The 24,221-nt window shown below is 40.5% G+C and overlaps 1 protein-coding gene across 1 annotated transcript; it reads right to left on the bottom strand.

Annotated features, from left to right (window-relative positions):
- Positions 1-1,028: 1,028 nt before the first annotated feature.
- On the bottom strand, positions 1,029-7,378 carry LOC148777043 (uncharacterized). Its single transcript, XM_088839290.1, has 4 exons — positions 7,339-7,378; positions 4,675-5,010; positions 1,646-1,741; positions 1,029-1,360 (listed from the first exon to the last, which is right to left on the bottom strand). The coding sequence occupies exons 1-4, from the start codon at positions 7,376-7,378 to the stop codon at positions 1,029-1,031; spliced, it is 804 nt and encodes a 267-aa protein (XP_088695416.1).
- Positions 7,379-24,221: the final 16,843 nt, after the last annotated feature.

Raw genomic sequence — 24,221 nt, 5'->3', positions numbered from 1 at the left:
CTAGACTCAACTATTTTCATTTCATATGACTGTCAACACTGTACTTATGTATTGTGCCTCAATCTTCAGGAATATAACATAGGATTGACTCACACCTAGGGTTGTCATAAAAATTAAGTCACTTAATACTGGTAAAGTAGTTAGCATGGTTCCTAACAAAGGAAACAGAATAAATATTAACTTCACTGGAATCTTATCCTCAAGTATTGGATTAGGCTTCAGGATGGATTAAATTATCTCTATTCAGAGTTCTTTGTTAGACAGAATCTTATTCACCTGACACTGTTCTAACATTCCCTATTTTTTTCTCATAAGTCTCTGTTCAACTGGGCCAAATTCAAATTTTCCACAGATGTCCAAGATCAGTAATCTGGCATTTTTTTGTTTTGTTTTGTTTTGTTGCTCCTAACGAATTCCATTGAGAAGTTGTTAAAAAGCCATAGTTCCCCCTCACTCTGAAAATGCTTCAACATACAAAAGATGAAAATAATCATGGGAAAAGGGGTTCATAGATTCCGTAAAACTAGGTTTGGTGGCCCGTTAATAATCCTTACCCTAGATTGTACTTCTGCCTTACCACAGTACCCTCGGTGGTCTATATTCTCTCCTTTGAAGTATCTGGACTCAGAAGCATATCTGCTTACCTGGCTGTAGGTCCTTTGTGGGTGCTTGCATTGGAAGAACAGAGGTAGAAGCCCTCACTGTCGTTGAAGCAGTGGTGATCTTCATTGCTGTTTTTGGAGTGGTGGTGCTTGTTGTTACTGGAGTAGCAGTGGTGGTCATTGTTGGAGTAGTGGTGGCTGCTACTGGAGTAGTGGCAGTGGTTGTTCTTCGACTAATAGTAGTGGTCGTTATTGTTGGAGTGGTGGTGGTCATTGTTTGGAGGATAGTCATGGTCATTGCTGGAATGGTGACACTTGTTGTTGGAATAGTGGTGGTCATCGTTGTTGGAACAGTGGTGGGCCTTGTTGTTGGAGTAGTCCTGGTTATCTTTGGAAGAGTGGTGGTTGTTTTTGGAATAGTGTTGGTCATGTTGTTGGAGTGGTCCTGGTCATTGTTGGAGTAGCTGTAGTCATTGCTGGAGCCGTGGTGGTGTTTGTTATTGGAGTAGTCACGGTCATTTTTATTGGAGCAGTCATGGTTGATGTTGTTGGAACAGAGGTGGTGGTTATTGTTAGAGTAGTGGTGGTCACTGTTGATCGAATAGTCCTGGTCATTACTGGTGTAGTCACAGTCATTGTTGGAGAAGTGGTAGTCATTGTTGTTAGAGAAATTGTGGTTGTTTTTTGAGTAGTTGTGGTCATTATTGTTGAAATAGTGATGATTTTTATTGTTGGAATAGTTGTGGTTATTGTTGTTGGAATAGCTGTGGTCATTATTGTTGGAGTAGTGGTGGTCATTGCTGATGGTACTGTTTTGGTTGTTGCAGTAGTGGTCATCATTGTCATTGGAATAGCTGTGGCTGCTGTTGTTGGAATAGTGGCAGTTTTTGTTGGAATAGTCCTGGTCATTATAGGAGCAGTCGTTGTTGTTGTTGGAGTACTGGTACTCATTGCTGGATTAGTGGTGGTTATTTTTATTGGAGCAGTGGTGGTTGTTGTTGGAACAATGCTGGTCATTGTTGCTAGAGTAGAGGTGATCACTGTTGCTGGAGTAGTGGTGGTCATTGTTGTTGGAGCAATGGTGGTGGTTGTTGGAGTGCTGGTGGTGGTTGTGGTGGTGGTGGTTGTTGTGGGTGGAGCTAGAAATCAACATGAAAGTAAGGATTCAATAAGCTGCAGCAAACAAAAGCCGTGTGCTGGGCCTGTGCACCAACACAACCAAGGAGACCATCCCCAGGTGGAACTCAGCACTTATTTCCCATTAACTCAGTTCTCATCATTGGTCAACTAGAATCTGTGACTGAGGTAAAAGTGAAGACATGGCTACAACAAGGAAACACCTGAATTGAAATTATTATGTTTGGGGAGGCAAAAAAAAAAAAGAAAGACACTTGGGATTTGTACTGAAGAACTTTGCAAAGACTAATCATGCACATGAGGTTTATGTGTCTTCATAAACATCTGTGAGGGAAAGAAAAATGTTTTTGTCCTCCCAGTGGTGATGACTGGGATCTAAATAGTAGTCCCCAAGAATCAGAATATTTACCAAATAAACAGCATTCAGTTCAGTCAGTCCTAGGGGTACCTTGCCAACAGACCTGCATCCTAAATGCTGATTCATTCACACCATTGCCGTTTTTAGAGAAGTGGCTAGAGTCTGTCACAAACAGTGAGGTAAATCAGAAAGAGAAAAACAAATAAATTAGTGCATATGTGTAATCTAGAAAAATGGTACAGATGAACCTATTTGCAGGAAAGGAATAGGACATGTGTATGTAAAGAGGGTTCGAAGGTGTGATGTTTTGGGGAGACTACGATTGAAATACACACAATACCATGTGTAAAATAGGTGACTAGTGAGAAACTGCTGTGTATCACAGGGATCTTATCTTGGTACTCTGTGGTGACCTAATGGGGCAGGATGAGGGCATGGGTGGGAGGGAGGTTCAATAGGGAAGCCTATATGTATACATGTAGCTGATTCACTTTTTTGTACAACAGAAAGAAGCACATTGTAAAGCAAATATACCCCATTTTAAAGAAATGTAAGACACACACACACATAAACACCATATGCTGGATAACACAGATGCCTTATGCATTTGATGAAAAGGTAGGTAGACATTCAAGGTTCCTTTCTACCTAAGGAACAATAACTATTTCCAGAGTCAGAAATAATGTAGGATTCCAAACCACTTACTGAAGTCCTCAGAGCTATCCAGAGAAAACTGAAACTAGGATTAAGCACAAAAAGGAGAAATGAATGGGTGTCGCTGTCTTCCAGTAAAACTTTATTTATAAAACTATTTGTGAACTTATTTTATAATCTGATCTGGTCAGTGGCTAAGGTTTGCTGACCCTGGGCTAACAGTGTCGTCAGAGGGTTTGATGGAGCGTGCAATCCAATTTCCTCCCTTCAGCTTGAAATCAAACCTAGACAGGAAGGAAGTGAAAAAAAAAAAAATCTGATCAAAGGACTCTAACAAGGAGGAAACCTAATCGGCTGGTTTAACTAATGTGTCTTCCTCAGTGGTAAATATTTTCTGAGGAAGAAGCTAGGAAGCTAAGGGTAGAAGATGATACTGGGGATGAGCCGTAACAGAAGGTTGAAAAGTAAGCTCATTCTGTGAAAAGTGCAAAAACTTTAGCAAAAAAAACAGATTGAAGGCAGAGAGTCAATTGGGCCCAGTTATATAGCCGTTTTCGAGAAGGAAATGGCAACCCACTCCAGTATCCTTGCCTGGAGAATCCCAGGGACACAGGAGCCTGGTGGGCTGCCGTCTTTGGGGTCGCACAGAGTCAGACATGACTGAAGCAACTTAGCAGCAGCAGCAGCATATACCTGTTTCCCACTGGACAGAGCAGTGATTTTATAAATATTCATCTATTAAAGAATTTCTAAGTAAGCACTACAAAACTTCCCTACTAATTTTTTCTATATCATTTTTGGAAAATATTCATCCTGAGAAATCATACGGTTTCACAACTCCAAAAATGATGTCTTCTACACATGCTGCTTCCTCCCATATATCTGTAACACCAGCATTTTTGGCTTCCTTAAATTGACTCCTAGATGTCGGTTCCCTACAATCACCTATCTTCTGTATCAGAGCTGACCATATTTTACTTGCCTTCGTCGATGACACAAGCCATGTACAAAAGTTGGGAGACTGTAATATCAAGTTCATTTAAATTAAGAAAGAGACAGCTTATGAAGGCCACAACTATTGGGTTCTGTTGTCAAAAGATGACTTAAGTGGGAGAGTATTTACTAGGAAAGAGCGCCAGAAACCAGGAAATCTTGAAGAACTTACTCCTTTTATCAACTGCTAAGAAAAATTAGGATGTCTACAGCAAGATGGGAAAATATAATCTTCCCAGATTTTTGGATTTCACAAGATTCTTAAAAGCCACAAGAGAACAGTTATTGAGATGCAAACATTTTCAAACTGCAATAAAGCTATTTTAATTTTTAAACAAGCAACTTAGTGTTATGGTGTGAAATACGATTCAAAAATTTCAAGACAGGGCAAGGAGGGGGTGAAACTATATAGGTTCACACAACATATACGCAACAAGACTGAGTTGACAACTGTCAAGCCAAATGATACATCCACTTGACAGGACCTTATAATACCTATTTAATTTGTGTGAAATTGTCTATCAGTCTCAAAATGTTAGGAAAGACATTTAAAAATTCTCCTAAAATAATCTCAGAGAAAAAGGCAGTTCTTCAAGTGAAATAAATTCAGCTCCATAAAATGTTCACTATATCTCAGTGTAGAGCAATGATTGCTTTTTAATGAACCAACTAGCACTTCTGAAGTGCTACTTGAGAAAATAGTTTGCTGACTGGGAAGATCCTCCAGCCTATGGTCTTGAATCAAGGTTAGTGTTAACACTTCATTCTACACAAATGTAAGTTATCCTGTTGAAGAGTTATTAGAAAATAGGGTTATAGGAACCTCTTCTTTTTCCCTATTAAAGGAAGAGAAAGTTAATATCAAACAGAAAACACTTATCTCTGGGAACCAACAGGAAGCGATCAAAGGAAGTAGAAAGACAAGCTCACCTAGGTTTATAGTCAACTCCTGGATGACTTTTATGTCACTGAACCACCCTCTCTTCTCAATACGGCAACAATACAAGCCACTGTCAGACAGGCGAGTGTCCTCTATGGTCAAAGATACATCCCTTCTACCAATATTTTCCTTTAGCTGATAACGTTTGTCCTTCTGAAAAGTGACTTTGTATCCATTTGTCCAGATAATGTCACTTTCACAGCCCATCCAAGAACAGGCCCCTCGGCCCCAGCACATGGTTGTGACTTTTCCATCATAGGTGCAGGGTAGCCTGACAGACTGACCCATTATCCCAGTCACCCGTGGGTAAGACATAACATCATCTGTAAATAAAGAGAAACCAGAGCATGAGATGAGGTCTCAATATTTTAACTTTAATTTCATTTTTTCTTTATATATACCTTGGGTGGTTTGAAATTATCTGACTATATCTTGAGTTTTTAAAATTTAGTATATTTTTCTATGTTAACATATTCTTTAGCAGTGTTATTTTTGACTAGATTTATTTGAAGGCGTGCTGCTGCTGCTGCTGCTGCTGCTAAGTCACTTCAGTCGTGTCTGACTCTGTGTGACCCCACAGACGGAAGCCCACCAGGCTCCCCCGTCCCTGGGATTCTCCAGGCAAGAACACTGGAGTGGGTTGCCATTTCCTTCTCCAATGCATGCAAGAGAAAAGTGAAAGTGAAGTCGCTCAGTTGTGTCCGACTCTTCGCGACCCCATGGACTGCAGCCTACCAGGCTCCTCCATCCATGGGATTTTCCAGGCAAGAGTACTGGAGTGGGTTGCCATTGCCTTCTCCGATTTGAAGGCGTAACACCATATAAATGATTCAGGATTACGTCCTAATAGATTTCCAAGAGAATGAATCAGGACAAAAGGTTGAAATATATTCAGTCTCATGGTGAATATGACCAAATTCCTCTCCAAAAGGTTTAAAACAAATGACCTTCCAGTAATACATCAGTGTGTGTACATTTCATCCTGTGTTTGACAGGTATCTGCTTAGCAAATAGGTGATACATAAACATGGTTTATCCTCTCACCTAGAGTCAATCACTGTCTCAACTGAAGCCTGTTTTAAAAACTCTATTGCATTCAAAGTTTTGATTTTTGATTTCTATTGCAATTTTTTAAATGGCTATTGCAAACAAAGTCACCTGACAACTTCTTTCTTTTTTGAAAAAGGAAAAAAGCTAGTGGCTTACTTAAAGCATCACTGGTTAGAAGGCAGAATCCAAGGAAACTCTTTAAAAATTAGTTCTAAGAAAATGAGTTTATAATACTTCCTGGGGAAATTGAGGCTTATCATGGGCTTTAGGATTAACTCAAAAAACTCAAACAGGGATCCCTTCTCGTAAGTTGATGACAGCCCTGCAATGGAGCACAGTTCACTTAGCCAGGTGAAACCAAAAAATTGGAGAAGAGTCAATCAAATATTAAATTTTGCCTCTTAAAAACAAACTGGTGGGAAGACTGTCCTGTGGCAGTGGCTAACAAATCCCTGAATTGCCAAATGCATTCCCAGCAGTCCTGAAAACAAATCTGAGATTTAATAACTAATCATAGTTAAGACTAGACTGTGAGTCTGGGAAAGGGTCTGTGAATAAAGCACTCATTGTTACATAAAATAAGAGTCTATTTTATTTTCACTGGAAAGCCATTAATATTTAGTTTTCTTTAATATCTTTTTTGGATTACAAAGGTAATACATGCTAATTATAAAATTTTAAGTTGTAGAGGTATAATTTTAAAATATGCTTTTCCTCATATTTCCAGTTCTGGAGATTTTTTTGAAATTTAGGATATATCTATTTCTAAAATGTTCCCCAGTTACATAGAATGTTTTGAATTAAAATATTTTCTTTTCAATTTTTTTTTTTTTTTTTTTTTGGCCATTTCACAGGCATATGGGATCTTAGTTCCCCAATGAGAGATGGAACCTACACTCCCTGCACTGGAAGATCAGAGTCTTAACCATTGAAAACCAGGGAAGTTAAAATATTTTCTTTTTAAAGAAATAGTTGTACATGGTAAAAAATAATAATAATAATCAAAAAGCACAAAATGGTACAATAAAGGATTCATCTCCTTTCCACCTATCCCTGTTTCTTCTTCCTGTACCCTTCCACACCATGTTAACAAGGGTTACTGTTTCCTACATACACTTGAGTAGTTCATGAATACTGAACTATCTACCTACCCATGTTTTTTGGTTTAAATGTAAATGTCAGCATAAGCCATACTGCACCACATCATGCCTTATTCACCTACATGTAGATTTTTTAATTCTTAGCATTTAAGCAGATTCTTTGGCTTAAGGTTTCAATCTGATTCTTTGCTCACCATTGACCCCATCAGGCTTCCCTGGTGGCTCAGCTGCTAAAAAACCCACCTACAGTGCGGGAGACCTGGGTTTGAACCCTAGGTTGGGAAGATCCCCTGGAGAAGGGAATGGATACCCACTCCAGTATTCCGGCCTGGGGGATTCTATAGACTGTATATTCCATGGGGTTGCAAAGAGTCGGACATGACCCCATCACCTTCCATAAAGCCAAAGAAGATCTACCATCCTCCACTACACACACACACACCTCCTACACTTCCCAATTCAGGTGGCTTCCAAAGCATAGCCCACCTGTTCACTTACTTATCAGAAGGAGTAGGAGGCACAGGATGGCTACCCAAGGATGCATGACGCTACTAGCCTGAAGGAAAGAGAAAGCATACTGGTTAGTGTGCCCTCCAACCACATGGTATCAGAATCAATACTGCTAGGTGTTTTGGGGACTCCAAGAAACTCGTGTCCCTTATGTCTCAGCACAGAAAGAATTCAGCCAGAGACTTAAAAGTGATACATAATAAGTGATTTATTAGAATAGGATGTCTGTCAGGTTTATAAGCTGGTAGGTGAACATTGTGCGGCCCAGAAGACTTAGTGGGTTACATTTATGTAATCAAAGGAAGAGAGAAGAGGGGAGAAGACCATCTTTTGTCTTTCTTTGAGTCTTCCATCACTAATTCCTCCTACAAGTCAGGTGGAGAAGTTTTTGATCCTATATGGTGCGTCTTGGATCACCATAGCACTATGGAGAAATTATTTCAGGTAAGGGTCCTTCACTATGAATGGTCACATTTTCAGCTCTGGCAAATGCTTAAGCTCTGCAGACCTCAGTTTCTTCTCCTTTTTAATGAATGTAGTAATAGAATCTTCCCCAAACATCTGGACAATGCCTCACAATAAGATAATGCACTGAAAGCATCAAACCTAGCCCTTTACTACAAGAGGCATTCAATAACTGTTGTTTGTTGTTAATAATTCCCAAAATTATATCAATATCCCCGAACTCCCCCCTATGAGATAATGCATATGAACATTTTAGTATAGTGACAAATTCCTATTCAGCACTTACACTGTGAATCATCAAGTAATGATTATTTGATCAGAGGGAGATGCCAATCATCTCACACCAGTCCCTACCGAGGCATCTGTAGGTCTGTCCAGTCCCACATGTTTAGCAGGCAGACTTCCTACAGGGGCACCTCAAACTCAAGATCACCCAAATAATTTTCATTCTGCCTCCTGGGGCTCTTTACAAGTGAACCCATCACATCAACTAATCTCCCAATTACAGAGAATCAGTCATCCTTCCTTCTTACTCCAGTCACCATGTCCTCTTAATTCCAAGTTCTAATGGCTCTGACCCTGTCCCTTCTCTGCTGTTACTGCTGTCATCACTCTAGTCAAGACACTCCTCTCTTGTCTGAATTACAGCAGGAACCTCCTGGGGAGACTCTCTGCCTCCATGCTGACTCCCCTCCAACACATCTGAAACACTTTTTGCAGAGCAAATTTTCCTAAAACAGAGATGAAAAAGCCATTCCCTACTATAAACACATGAATGGCTCCTTATGACCCTGGAAAGAAATGTTATATTCTTCAGCCCACCCAGCAGTCCTTTAAGAACCAAGGTGACTCCTAGCTTCCTGCTTCCATTAAACTAGACTCTGAAATAATTACCAAAGATTTAGTGCTCTAATAAGTCCACTGTCTCTGCTAATGTTCTCCCTGCCTGTTCACTCTGCTCAATGAAATGTTCTCATCTATGAAGAACCAATTCAAGGATCATTGAGAGAAGTCATCCTGGTCTTCCTTTCCCAGTTAGAATACTTCTCTTCCTTCTTTGAGTCCCCAGGGCACTTCCTCATACTTCTGTCCCAAAACAAAGCCCAGTGGGTGGTTGCTTGCTCCACACAAGCCTGTCTATCACCCCTCCCCATTTAAAGACAGAGGTCAAGACTTCCTTATTTTGATTCATTCTGGGCCCTGCAAGGAGAAGCATCTAGGTAAGCCATGTTTAATGAATCACAGATTTGAAATATCATGGGACCTATTTCCATGTATCCAAAACTAAAGCCAAGGAAAAAATATAAAATCTTATGTCCAACTACTTTTCCCTCTGAGAATCCTTTGATTTGCTGGAAAGGCCAGCTTGCTCTGGACGGTGAAGCTTGGGCTGGCTTAATAAAAAGAAAGAAACAGTAAGAGAAAAAATGCACCCAAAAGTGCCTCATCCCCACTTCCCAACCATTGAAACCTGGGACCAAGAAAAAGCTAGTGGAAGAATCAGAAAGAAAAAAAAAAGTGACTATTATCAGAGCAGTCTTCACTTTATTTCCAGTTTTCCTGGGTTAACAACCAAGTTCTCATGCACGTTTGGGTGCATTAAAAACTGCTTGGACTTCATACTGTTGATGATCATGATGATCCACCTCAGGGCTGAGAAAAAGAGAATCCTGATACTTCAGGAGCAGATAGGAAAACTTGCTCTCCTGAGAGATAGTTGCTGCCAGTCATGGGACAAATGGTAACCATACATGGGATCAGAAGAACTGGCCTCTGGTCTCTGCCGTCTCCCTAACTCACTGCAAGCCCTCTCTCACCTCAGTGGCTTTATCTTGGCCTCAATTTCCCATCAGTCTTCCACTGACAACACCTCCCCAGGAGTTTATGGGCCCAAATTTCTAACTCCAGCTTGATCCTCAACTCTCCCTCTTCTTTGCTGTGTGATCTTAGGAAACTCACTCCACATCTCTGAGCTCCATTTAGGCAGCCACAGAGTGGAGGTGAGGATTTGCCAGCCTAGGTAGGGCTTCTTCAGAAGATATCTGCAGACCAAACACATTCGAAGCAGAGGAAGGCACTGGAGCAAGAGATCTATACTTGGAGATGTCTTACAAAATAAATAAAATAAATCAGGAAGTCCTTGCATGGCACACTCAACCACAGCTTTTTTTTTTAAGTAAAACTTGATTTTTGAGCCTAAATTATAGCATGGAACCTCCCTAGATTCAATGATGTGAAAACAAAACAACTGAGAGGAATTAGAGGATTAAAGATGTCCACTCAGAGAAACAAAACTTGTAACTAAGGGTTCTGTTCAGTTCAGTTCAGTTCAGTTGCTCAGTCGTGACCGACTCTTTGCAACCCCATGAATCACAGCACGCCAGGCCTCCCTGTCCATCACCAACTCCCAGAGTTCACTCAAACTCATGTCCATCGAGTCGGTGATGCCATCTAGCCATCTCATTCTCTGTCGTTCTGTAGAGCCATGCAAAAAGGAGTCAGGGAAAACCCTTCAGAATCTCAGATTTATTCTAATAGTGAATCAAGAATGACTACCATGAGATTTAAAAAAAAATGTTTTGTCACTTTGCCAAGTCTGTAATTTTGTCATTCATCAACTGTTTCTCTGGTATGATTAGTAATTTTTAAAAAATTGTAAAACCCAAAAGAGAACAGCTATCTAGAGTGGTAAATGTTCATGTGCCCCTAACAGATTGCCTTTAACTGTGGGTATGAAATCTGACAGTTTTACTGTGATTGTAATTGTTGTTTGTCTGTGTTTGAATTATGCTTTCTAATCATTTGAGGCTTTGAAGAATTCTTCAGTTCAGTTCAGTTCAGTTCAGTCGCTCAGTCGTGTCCGACTCTCCGCGACCCCATGAATCACAGCACGCCAGGCCTCCCTGTCCATCACCAACTCCCGGAGTTCACTCAAACTCATGTCCACAGAGACGGTGATGCCATCCAGCCATCTCATTCTCTGTCATCCCCTTCTCCTCCCGCCCCCAACCTTTCCCAGCATCAGAGTCTTTTCCAGTGAGTCAACTCGTCACATGAAGTGGCCAAAGTATTGCAGCTTCAGCTTTAGCATCAGTCCCTCCAATGAACATCCAGGATTGATCTCCTCTAGAATGGACTGGTTGGATCTCCTTGCAGTATAAGGGAGTCTCAAGAGTCTTCTCCAACACCACAGTTCAAAAGCATCGATTCTTCGGCGATCAGCTTTCTTCACAGTCCAACTCTCACATCCATACATGACCACGGGAAAAACCATTGCCTTGACTAGACGGACCTTGGTTGAAGAATTCTTAGAGACTCTAATAAAAGTGCTAGGCTTTTTCCCACCACAAAAGTCTGTGTGCAAATATACACACACAATTTAATATAGGTACCATTATATTTTTCATTTTTAATATACAAATACATTTATATATGCATATATTCATAAATTTATATACATATATTGGAGTAGGAAATGGTAACCCACTCCAGTATTCTTGCCTGGGAAATCCCATGGACAGAGGAGCCTGATGAGCTACAGTCCATGGGGTCATAGAGAATCAGACACAACTGAGCAACTAAACAAGAACTTTTACATATATAAAAACATAGTTAAATATATATGTACACATATATATTTAAAGCACCTCTCAATCAAGGAAGCCTTTCCATCCAAAAATGTCATGGAGAAGTGAAGAAGGAATTGGGAATATTTAGCCAAGGCAAGAGAAAGCCCACAGAGGCACACATATTCTCTGAATAGGTTAAAAGCATTTTTATGTGAATAAAGAAGTAGTTTTATTCTATAAGTGGTTCCAGAAAGTAGATGGGGGTGGGGGCACCATAGCATGATATCAGAATGGCATCAGAGTTGAGCAGACATGGGTCTGTCAGCAACCAGACAACTTGTATAACTCTCATGGACTCTAAAACAGAAATGATAATGGTATTTATCTCACAGGCTTTTGTGGAAAATCAAATGAAATAATGCATGTAAGATGCATAATACTGAAACAAAGACAGACCTCAGTAGGTGTTAGCTTCTCTAATAAACTCTCTGACCCTCCATTTCTTTATCTGTAAAATGGGAATAGTACTTGTACCTTGCTAGAAGATCATTGTGAGATTTAAATAAGGCAATCATGCTAAAACCCATGTACAACCTAAATCCTCACTATGTATTATAAATGTTTCATTACAAAAACCAGTAGAGGAAAAGGAAGGTCAATGACAAGAATATGATCTTTTATTTCAGACTGGAAGATAAGGCAAAATAATAAATAAGAGCATAGAATCAGAATTAGACTTCCTGGATCTGACACCCAAGAGCTGTGCAGCCTTGAGAAAGCTATGTCATATAGAGATAGAAGCATTGCTAAGAGGGATTGAATGACATGGCCCATGAGAACAGTTGACCCCACACCAGCACATGATCTGTGCTCAGTAAACTCTGGTTGAGGAGATGTCACACAGGGACCAAGAGACCTTCCTATAGCAAACTCCTGGACAAAGAAGTTTGGACTTTTGGCACCTAGTAAGCAGGTTTTGGAGAAGGCAATGGCACCCCACTCCAGTACTCTTGCCTGGAAAATCCCGTGGATGGAGGAGCCTGGTAGGCTGCAGTCCATGGGGTCGCTAAGGGTCAGACACGACTGAGCGCCTACACTTCACTTTTCCCTTTCATGTATTGGAGAAGGAAATGGCAACCCACTCCAGTGTTCTTGCCTGGAGAATCCCAGGGACGGGGAAGCCTGGTGGGCTGCCATCTGTGGGGTCGCACAGAGTCGGACACAACTGAAGCGACTTAGCAGCAGCAGCAGCAAGCAGGTTTTAGAAAAGGCAGAGGCACCAGAGATCAAATTGCCAACATCCGCTGGATCATGGAGAAAGCAAGAGAGTTCCAGAAAAACATCTATTTCTGCTTCATTGACTATGCCAAAGCCTTTGACTGTGTGGATCACAATAAACTGTGGAAAATTCTGAAGGAGATGGGAATACCAGACCACCTGACCTGCCTCTTGAGAAACCTGTATGCAGGTCAGGAAGCAACAGTTAGAACTGGACATGGAACAACAGATTGGTTCCAAATAGGAAAAGGAGTACGTCAAGAATGTATATTGTCACCCTGCTTATTTAACTTCTATGCAGAGTACATCATGAGGAACACTGGGCTGGAAGAAGCACAAGCTGGAATCAAGATTTCCGGGAGAAATATCAATAACCTCAGATATGCAGATGATACCACCCTTACGGCAGAAAGTGAAGAGGAACTCAAAAGCCTCTTGATGAAAGTGAAAGAGGAGAGTGAAAAGGCTGGCTTGAAGCTCAACATTCAGAAGACAAAGATATGGCATCTGGTCCAATTACTTCATGGGAAATAGATGGGGAAGCAGTGGAAACAGTGTCAGACTTTATTTTTTTGGGCTCCAAAATCACTGCAGATGCTGATTGCAGCCATGAAATTAAAAGACGCTTACTCCTTGGAAGAAAAGTTATGAGCAAGCTAGATAGCATATCAAAAAGCAGAGCCATTACTTAGACAACCAAGGTCGGTCTAGTCAAGGCTATGGTTTTTCCATTGGTCATGTATGGATGTGAGAGTTGGACTGTGAAGAAAGCTGATTGCCAAAGAATTGATGCTTTTGAACTGTGGTGCTGGAGAAGACTCTTGAGAGTCCCTTGGACTGCAAGGAGATCCAACCAGTCCATTCTAAAGGAGATCAATCCTGGGTGTTCATTGGAAGGACTGATGCTAAAGCTGAAACTCTGATACTTTGGCCACCTCATGCGAAGAGTTGACTCACTGGAAAAGACTCTGATGCTGGGAGGGATTAGGGGCAGGAGGAGAAGGGGACAACAGAGAATGAGATGGCTTGATGGCATCACCAACTCGATGGACATGAGTTTGAGTGAACTCCGGGAGTTGGTGGTGGACAGGGAGGCCTGGCGTGCTGTGATTCATGGGGTTGCATAGAGTCGACATGACTGAGCAACTGAACTGAACTGAATCAACATCTGGGTTGGTAAAGAATTCACCTGCAATGAAGTAAGATCCCAGTTCTATCCCTGGATCAGGGAAGATCCCCTGGAGGAGAGCATGGCAACCCACTCCATTATTATGGCCTGGAGAATTCCATGGACTCTGCAGCCAGGCGGGCTACAGTTCACAGAATAGCATAGAGTCAGATACAACTGAAGCAACAGAGCATAAGCACAGTCAACATCTAGTCAAGGTTTCCCATCCTTTCACTGTACAAGTCAGTGCATGCCAAAGCTGCTCAACATGAGATCACCCTTGCATTTCATCTTAATTTAGAATCTCCCTTAAAAACCTTTCTGCCTTCCACTCACTCTTGTCTGCCTCCACCCTCGGCTACCAATTTCATCTTCAGAGCCTATATCAGTGATATTACATTGCCTCCATCACAGAGTTAAAGGATGACTGCTAAACATATAGAAAGACACTCCAGCTCTCTGATAATCAGAACAAGAGAAGAAGGAGATGAAATTTTCTACTCGGCAGAGTGAAAAAAATAAACAAATGGTCATATCAACTGTAGGGAGAATATGGGATAGCAGATAAACTGTGGGTGGAAAATTAAATTGGTACAGCCTTTCCAGAGGACAATTTTTTAATAGCTATTAAATTTAAAAGCATACATTTCTTTCAACCCAGCATTTAACCTTCTTGGTTACCATCCTAGCTAGAGAAACACTTGCTTAAATGCTTAAGGAGAAACCTACTAGGATGCTCCCTGCAGACTATTTAAGAATGAAGCTTTGGAACAACCTAAGTGCCCCTCAACAAGCAATGGAAACTACAAGTATCCATAGTACAAAATACTATACAGCAATTTAACATACTGATGAAGATCTACATGGGCCAATAAAGAAAGTGGTCCAATGCATGTTAGGTGAATACATGCAGAAGTCTGATAACATATTTTAAAATTTCACACCTAAAACCATATATTTCTTTATATATACCCACACATAAGGGAATAGAAAAAGATCTTAACAGTGATCTTCTTCAACCAATAACAATGATTAACCCAGGGAATAAACTGGGGTTAAAGGCAGGGAGCGAACGCTATCTCCACTTTTAAAAATGTATCCCTAACAAAAATACAGGCTTCTGTGGTGGCTCAGTGGTAAACAATAAGCTTGCCATAACAAGAGACATGGGTTGGATTCCTGAGTCATGAAGATTCCCTGGAGAAGGAAATGGAAACCCACTCCAGTATTCATGCCTGGGAAATCACACGGAGGAAGGAGCCTGGCAGGCTACAGTCCATGGAGTTGCGGAAGAATCAGACATGAATTAGTAACAAAACAACAGTAAAAAAAAAAAAAAAAAATTGTCCTATTTGCATAATTTAAAATAAATTACTAAAATTTTCAAAGATGAATGGGGAATTTTCCTATGAGCAGTCACAGCTTCAGACCCCAAGACTGGGTACAGAAATGAGGAAGAGACAGGTAGGAGCCAGAACTAATGCTTTTAGCCAGTTTCATTCTTATCCCAGATTGCAGAAGGATGTAGGCTGTGACCACAGTGTGACCCAAAGAGCAGAAATCCCAGAGAAGCAGGCAGATGACAGATTTCCCATAGTCAAAGGCAAACCCCTCATAACTGCACAGCCCCCCTACCTCTTGGCCGAGAAGTCACTGAGTCACTCCCTGCATCAATGGTTGGGACGTTGACTGAAGAACCCAAACTTTAGACCCCGGGGGAAAAAAACAAAAGGAGAAACAAACTTAGGTAGATGTCTGTCTTCTTATCTGGAGGGGCTCACATTTGTGCTAAACTGACTTCTGGCATTAAAAACGAAAAAGAGCAAAGGTTTACTGAGTAAACCTTTTATTTAGTACATGGCACACACTGTTCTATTTTAACTACATGAATTCTCTCATTTAATCCTCAGAAAAAAACACAGGGTTGGGGTTTCACTAGTCAAAGGTTCCTTTTGACCAGTGAGGAAGCCAAGGCCCAGGGAGATTAAGGAACTATCCCAAAATCACACAGCAGAGAAGAGGCACAATTTGTACCCAGGCAGTGGACATCAGAACATATACATGAACCACTCTATTTCACAGCCCCCCTCAACATTCTATCATGTCATTGATTTATTTACCTCACAATGCTGTTTTCCTCTGCTTGATTATAAGCTCCACTAAAGATCCATATGTATATATATATATATATATACACTTACTAGCTAGCTAGGCACTCATCTAAATTTTGTATGCATGAGGTTACACAACAGAGGGCAGAGAACCCCAGGGAAAAGTAGTACAGCTGATAATCAAGCCCAGGCAGCCTCCTCTAGCAACTCCAAGGTTGTGGATTATTTTCAGGGTATTCTCTGCCCCTGGGCCCTAGTAAATACCTAAAGAAGTCTGGCTAGAGGGAGGAAAGGACAAATGAATGAGAGAATGCTCCCTCCACTATACATGTGAGTACACCCTCTGGGGCTTCAAGGAAGGAGACCAGTGTGTTTGGAAATGGGATGAGATAGCTGAGCTCCACCCAGCCTAAAGTGGACAGGCAAGTATTCTAGAGATGATCTACCATGGAATAATGAACCAACAAATCAAAGTCTATGTGTCTCTCTTACTCTCTAAAATCCATAGGGAGGAATGGGCCACAAACATAGTCCTGACACCAGTGTGTCCCAGGTGGCTTCACGGCTCACAGGACCCAACAGTCGTCTCTAGTCATCTGACTCCGTGACACTCTGTTCAGTGTTCCCCTCAATCTAAGGGGAGAGGAAAGAAAAAGAGAGAACCACACCCAAGTACCCTTGCATGTGAGTAAGACAGTGTTTCCAGAAGTTGCCTCTGGGCTTCTCTGAGAGAGAAGCCTCTCTCTCCTGGGGAGCAGGGCAATCTCTGATTCTGGAAGAGAAAAAAGTTTGATAAAAGGCAGCTAAACGTTGGTGTTTGTGTTGAGTGGTGAGATTGGGGGCTATTTTTATAGTTGTTTTTGTATTTTTCTTTCTTTTCTTCAGTTTTTCTTCAAAGATTGTACATAATTTTTAGAATCTAGGGGAAAACTGCATTCTAAGATGATTACTTTAAAGACCAAAGGTATAAAATATACATATAAAAATTTGTTTAGGGTTCATGGACCTCAGGTCACTACTTAGAGTGTATAGGAATTGTGTGTGTGTGTGCTCAGTCATATCTGACTCTATGCAACCCCACAGACTATAGCCCGCCAGGTTCCTCTATCAATTAGCCAATTCAGTACTATAAATTTGTTTAAATTAATCCAGATCTTATTGAGGCAGCTGAAATTCCTAAGCCTTCAAGCTATCTTGAGATTCTTTTCTAATATTCTTACTCAGAATCAGAGGTTGAAACATGGGAGTTTTGATAAGCTCCCATAATTAATGGAGCTAGTAACTCAGTGAGAGTTTCAATATGTAGGCTCAGGAAGGATTCAGGAGGGAGGGTGGGAGAAAGGAAGTAAGGATGGAAGAAAGAAGGAAAGAGAAAGAGAGAAATAAAGACAGAACCTGTTCATCAGGAGATATTTTAAGGCATCCGAAGGCCTTTCCTCAACCAATCTCTTACACCTAAGTAGAAAGTTGAGCCCTGGCAGGATGGAACTGGTGTCTGACCCAGGGTGATATTTCCTGGTTCTTTACTAAGTGTCTCCAAGACTCAAAGGAAGTCGACTAGAAAACCAAATATGATGGCTTTTCAAAAGCACAAAGAAAAAAAGGAAATAAGCAAAAAGGAATAATTTTATGAAACTATAAATAAACACACACACACACACACACAGTGTTATGGGATGAAATATGTGGCCTGCAGCCCACTCACAAATTCATATGTTGAAGCAATAACACCTAGTAGCTTGAATGTGACTGTATTTGGAGATAGCACCTTAATGTTATATGGATAGGCCCTAATCGCATACGACTCATGTTCATGTTCTTACAAAAACAAATTATTCGAACACAAACACACAGAGGAAGACCACATTAAGACACAGGAAGAAAAATGTTATCTTTAAGTCCAGAAGAAAGTTCTTAGAAGAAATTAACCCTCATGATACTTGTTCTCATACTTGTAGCCTCCAGAATTGTAATAAACATTTGTTGTTTAAGTCGCTCAGATTGTGGTATTTGTTATGACATCACTGGAAAACTCACACACAGACACACATGCAATAGACCAAATTGTTGGGCTGTCCCATTCAGTAGGAGAACCGTCTGCTAAGGGATCCAAGGTACATCTGAGCAGCAGAAGGGAAAGAATGGACAGTTGAACCAGGTACCTGCCGTGAGAATGGACACTTTGATGGAAGGCTCAGGGTCAGCAGTATCCTGTCTTCTTTAGGAAAGGGGCTCGGTGCTGTCAGAGAGCATGTGGAGGCCATGTTTGCAAGCACAGAAGTGGTTCTCATCTGAATTGGTGGTGTGGTTTTTGAGGTCAGGTGTAGTCAGGATAGGTGTGTTGCAAGCACAGCTGTGGGTGTCCTCATGCCAGGGGTGGTGGTGGTGGTGGTTAGACAGTGAATGGTTATTGAGGCGGTAGTTGTGGGGGCTGTAACCAATAGAAGATACATCGGGTACTAAGTGGAGATGGGGAAGAGAGAAACACTACAGATATAGCTGGCATCTGTCCATTCCTCTGTGTTTCTGCTGCCTCAGTGGTCAGTCCACAAGACTGGACCATTAAAATGCCAATGATAACTGGGATTATTAAGTCTAGTCTTGGCCTTTCTAATCTGTTCTTCACATACTGGCTAGAGTAATCTTTGAAAATGATAAATTGTTATGTAATGTCTGATTCTCCAAGTACACTGTAAGCTCCACAAGGGAAAAACGGAAATTGATGTTGTTCTCTGCTATAAATCTAACACCTACCACATTGACCTGTACATAGCAGGTGTTTCCAAAATATGGAATGAATTAGCAAATGAATGAGCCCATAAAAGTGAGTCCAAACAAAACATTTCAGTCAAGCAGGAGAAATAAGCTCTAGAAACTTGCTGCACACATGGTACCCATGGTTAACAATAGTATATTGCAAAGTTGAAAAACTCATGAAGATGATAAAATTCATGCTAGGTGTTATTTCCACAGGAAAAATCAAAATCTAAAAAGAGTGATTTCAAATTGTGTACTATATGGTGAAAATGCAGTCTCTTTCAGACTAAAAGTTGGGTCACGCCCGAACAACTTACCCCTTAAACATCTGAATTTGGGTTCATTAGTAGTAGTTACTCTACACATGCCATCCTCTCTTAAATATACCAAATTTCCATTAATCCTAATAGGCCAGAAAGATTCATTAGTTTCAAGTGAACTTAGAAATGACCTCATGGTGTTTTGAGGCCAATCCATATTTTATAAAATAATGCCAACAGCTGGTTATATAAGTGTTCAAGAGCAAAGACTTGGATTGGCATCATTTATTTTCCACATACCCAAACAATACTGTCTCACAAAGTTTCTTTGGGAGAAAAATACACTAATGCTTATGAAATTTCTCTAATTAGGAGTACCCACATTAGTTCTTCTCAAATTTTAGAGCCTATGAGAATCACCTAAGAAAATTTCTACACATATGGCTAACAAGACTCAGCCTCTGAGATACTAGTCCAGCTATGAACAGAGCCCAAGAATGCTTAGTCCCTAAGGCAAGCTGATTTGCCATCTTTGAAAAGCACATTCAACTCTGATCCTTGTGGAGTCTGAGCAGTCACTTTTAAAAAATGGTCATTTTAGAAAGGGCACAAAAGATAAAAAACAGATCATCCACCAGGCACTGCCTTCTTCAAGTAGGGTTGAAGAAATTCACTTACTTAGTGTCTCGTTGGTAGCAGGAAAGGTGATTATAGCAACCATCAGCATTGCCAAACTCTGCAAACCTCCAGTCCCCAAAACAAGATTAAGTTCAGTTCAGTTCAGTTCAGTTCAGTCACTCAGTCGTGTCCGACTCTTTGTGACCCCATGAATCACAGCACGCCAGGCCTCCCTGTCCATCACCAATTCCCAGAATTCACTCAAACTCATGTCCATCGTGTCGGTGATGCCATCCAGCCATCTCATTGTCGTCCCCGTCTCTTCCCGCCCCCAATCCCTCCCAGCATCAGACTCTTTTCCAGTGAGTCAACTCTTCGCGTGAGGTGGCCAAAGTATTGGAGTTTCAGCTTTACCATCAGTCCTTCCAATGAACACCCAGGATTGATCTCCTTTAGAATGAAATGGTTGGATCTCCTTGCAGTCCAAGGGACTCTCAAGAGTCTTCTCCAGCACCACAGTTCAAAAGCACCAATTCTTCGGTGATCAGCTTTCTTCACAGTCCAACTCTCACATCCATACATGACCACGGGAAAAACCGTAGCCTTGACTAGACGGACCTTGTCTCTGCTTTTTAGTATGCTATCTAGCTTGCTCATAACTTTCCTTCCAAGGAGTAAGCGTCTTTTAATTTCATGGCTGCAATCAGCATCTGCAGTGATTTTGGAGCCCAAAAAAATAAAGTCTGACACTGTTTCCACTGCTTCCCCATCTATTTTCCATGAAGTGATGGGACCAGATGCCATGATCTTAGTTTTCTGAATGTTGAGCTTCAAGCCAACCTTTTCACTCTCCTCTTTCACTTTCATCAAGAAGCTTTTGAGTTCCTCTTCACTTTCTGCCATAAGGGTGGTGTCATCTGCATATCTGAGGTTATTGATATTTCTCCCGGAAATCTTGATTCCAGCTTGTGCTTCTTCCAGCCCAGCGTTCCTCATGATGTACTCTGCATAGAAGTTAAATAAGCAGGGTGACAATATACATTCTTGACGTACTCCTTTTCCTATTTGGAACCAATCTGTTGTTCCATATCCAGTTCTGACTGTTGCTTCCTGACCTGCATACAGGTTTCTCAAGAGGCAGGTCAGGTGGTCTGGTATTCCCATCTCCTTCAGAATTTTCCACAGTTTATTGTGATCCGCACAGTCAAAGGCTTTGGCATAGTCAATGAAGCAGAAATAGATGTTTTTCTGGAACTCTCTTGCTTTCTCCATGATCCAGCGGATGTTGGCAATTTGATCTCTGGTGCCTCTGCCTTTTCTAAAACCTGCTTGAACATCTGGAAGTTCATGGTTCACTGAAGCCTGGCTTGGAGAATTTTGAGCATGACTTTATTAGCGTGTGAGATGAGTGCAATTGTGTGGTAGTTTGAGCATTCTTTGGCATTGCCTTTCATTGGAATTGGATGAAGACTGACCTTTTCCAGTCCTGTGGCCACTGCTGAGTTTTCCAAATTTGCTGGCATATTGAGTGCAGCACTTTCACAGCATCATCTTTCAGGATTTGAAATAGCTCAACTGGAGTTCCATCACCTCCACTAGCTTTGTTCGTAGTGATGCTTTCTAAGGCCCACTTGACTTCACATTCCAAGATGTCTGGCTCTAGGTGAGTGATCACACCATCGTGATTATCTTGGTCATGAAGATCTTTTTTGTACAGGCAAAAACAATGATAAAGAAAGTGACAGAAACTGCTTTCATTTCATTAGCTCCCACAGGGTATCTGGGGAGACTGGTGGTTAAATGAGCAATTACTACAGGGTGACAAGTTCTCTAATGGGGGGACTCCAGGGACTTCATTGATTAGCTCTAGTAGTTTTCTGGTAGAGTCTTTAGGGTTTTCTGTGTAGAGGATCATGTCATCAGCGAACAGTGAAAGTTTTACTTCTTCTTTTCCAATTTGTATTCCTTTTATGTCTTTTTCTGCTCTGATTGCTGTAGCCAAAACTTCCAGAACTATGTTGAATAGTAGTGGTGAGAGTGGGCACCCTTGTCTTGTTCCTGACTTTAGGGGAAATGCTTTCAGTTTTTCACCATTGAGGATAATGTTTGCTGTGGGTTTATCATATATAGCTTTTATTATGTTGAGGTATGTCCCTTCTATTCCCACTTTCTGGAGAGTTTTTATCATAAATGGATGTTGTATTTTGTCAAAGGCTTTCTCTGCATCTATTGAGATAATCATATGATTTTTATTTTTCAGTTTGTTAATGTGGTGTATTACGTTGATTGATTTGCGAATATTGAAGAATCCTTGCATTCCTGGGATAAAGCCCACTTGGTCATGATGTATGATCTTCTTAATGTGTTGTTGGATTCTGATTGCTAGAATTTTGTTAAGGATTTTTGCATCTATGTTCATCAGTGATATTGGCCTGTAGTTTTCTTTTTTGTGGGGTCTTTACCAGGTTTTGGGATTAGGGTGATGGTGGCCTCATAGAATGAGTTTGGAAGTTTTCCTTCCTCAGCAATTTTCTGGATGAGTTTGAGTAGAATAGGTGTTAGCTCTTCTCTAAATTTTTGGTAGAATTCAGCTGTGAAGCCGTCTGGACCTGGGCTTTTGTTTGCTGGAAGCTTTCCGATTACTTCCTCTAGTTTCGTGCTTGTGATGGGTCTGTTCAGATTTTCTATTTCTTCCTGGTTCAGTTTTGGCAAGGTGTACTTTTCTAGGAATTTGTCCATTTCTTCCAAGTTATTCATTTTATTGCCATATAATTGCTGATAGTATTCTCTAATAATCCTTTGTATTTCTGTGTTGTTAGTTGTGATCTCTCCATTTTCATTTCTAATTTTATTGATTTGGTTCTTCTCCCCTTGTTTCTTGATGAGTCTGGCTAGTGGTTTGTCAATTTTATTTACCTTCTCAAAGAATCAGCTTTTGGCTTTGTTGATTTTTGCTATGGTCTCTTTTGTTTCTTTTGCATTTATCTCTGCCCTAATTTTTATGATTTCTTTCCTTCTACTAACCCTGGGGTTCTTCATTTCTTCCTTTTCTAGTTTCTTTAGATGTAGAGTTAGGTTATTTAGTTGACTTTTTTCTTGTTTCTTGAGGTGTGCCTGTATTGCTATGAACTTCCCCCTTAGCACTGCTTTTACAGTGTCCCAGAGGTTTTGGGTTGTTGTGTTTTCATTTTCATTCATTTCTATGCATATTTTAATTTCTCTTTTGATTTCTTCTATGATTTGTTCATTATTCAGCAGCGTATTTTCAGCCTCCATATGTCGGCATTTTTAATAGTTTTTCTCCTGTAATTGAGATCTAATCTTACTGCATTGTGGTCAGAAAAGATGCTTGGAATGATTTCAATTTTTTTGAATTTACCAAGGCTAGATTTATGGCCCAGGATGTGATCTATCCTGGAAAAGGTTCCGTGTGAGCTTGAGGAAAAGGTGAAATTCATTGTTTTGGGGTGAAATGTCCAATAGATATCTATTAGGTCTAACTGGTCTATTGTATCATTTAAAGTTTGTGTTTCCTTGTTAATTTTCTGTTTAGTTGATCTATCCATAGATGTAAGTGGGGTATTAAAGTCTCCCACTATTATTGTGTTATTGTTAATTTCCCGTTTCATACTTGTTAGTAATTGTCTTACATATTGTGGTGCTCCTATGTTGGGTGCATAAATATTTATAATTGTTATATCTTCTTCTTGGATTGATCCTTTGATCATTATGTAGTTTCCTTCTTTGTCTCTTTTCACAGCCTTTGTTTTAAAATCCATTTTATCTGATATGAGTATTGCTACTCCTGCTTTCTTTTGGTCTCTATTTGCGTGGAATATCTTTTTCCAGACCTTCACTTTCAGTTTGTGTGTGTCCCTCGATTTGAGGTGGGTCTCTTGTAGACAATATATATGGGGGTCTTGTTTTTGTATCCATTCAACCAGCCTTTGTCTTTTGGTTGGGGCATCAACCCATTTACGTTTAAGGTGATTATTGATAAGTATGATCCCATTGCCATTTTCTTTATTGTTTTGGGTTCTGTGTTTCCAGTCTAGAGAAGATCCTTTAGTATTTGCTGGAGAGCTGGTTTGGTGATGCCGAATTCTCTCAGCTTTTGCTTGTCTGTAAAGCTTTTGATTTCTCCTTCATATTTGAATGAGATCCTTGCTGGGTACAGTAATCTGAGCTGTAGGTTATTTTCTTTCATCACTTTAAGTATGTCTTGCCATTCCCTCCTGGCCTGAAGAGTTCCTGTTGAAAGATCAGCTGTTATCCTTATGGGGATCCCCTTGTGTGTTATTTGTTGTTTTTCCCTTGCTGTTTTTAGTACTTGTTCTTTGTGTTTGATCTTTGTTAATTTGATTAATATGTGCCTTGGAGTATTTCGCCTTGGGTTTATCCTGTTAGGTACTCTCTGTGTTTCTTGGACTTGGGTGATTATTTCCTTCCCCATTTTAGGGAAATTTTCAACTATTATCTCCTCAAGTATTCTCTCATGGTCTTTCTTTTTGTCTTCTTCTGGGACTCCTATGATTCGAATGTTGGGGCATTTAATATTGTCCCCATTTCTTTTAATTCTTTTTTCTTTTTCCGTCTCTGTTTCATTTATTTCTACATTTCTATCTTCTAGCTTGCTTATCCTGTCTTCTGC

The sequence above is a fragment of the Moschus berezovskii genome, chromosome 8 (genome assembly GCF_049115385.1).
Source record: "Moschus berezovskii isolate FMDL1 chromosome 8, NW_MosBer_1.0, whole genome shotgun sequence".
Classification (NCBI taxonomy): Eukaryota; Metazoa; Chordata; class Mammalia; order Artiodactyla; family Moschidae; genus Moschus; species Moschus berezovskii.
Note: the sequence above shows the minus strand (reverse complement) of the source record. Positions and strands in the feature narration are given on the sequence as shown.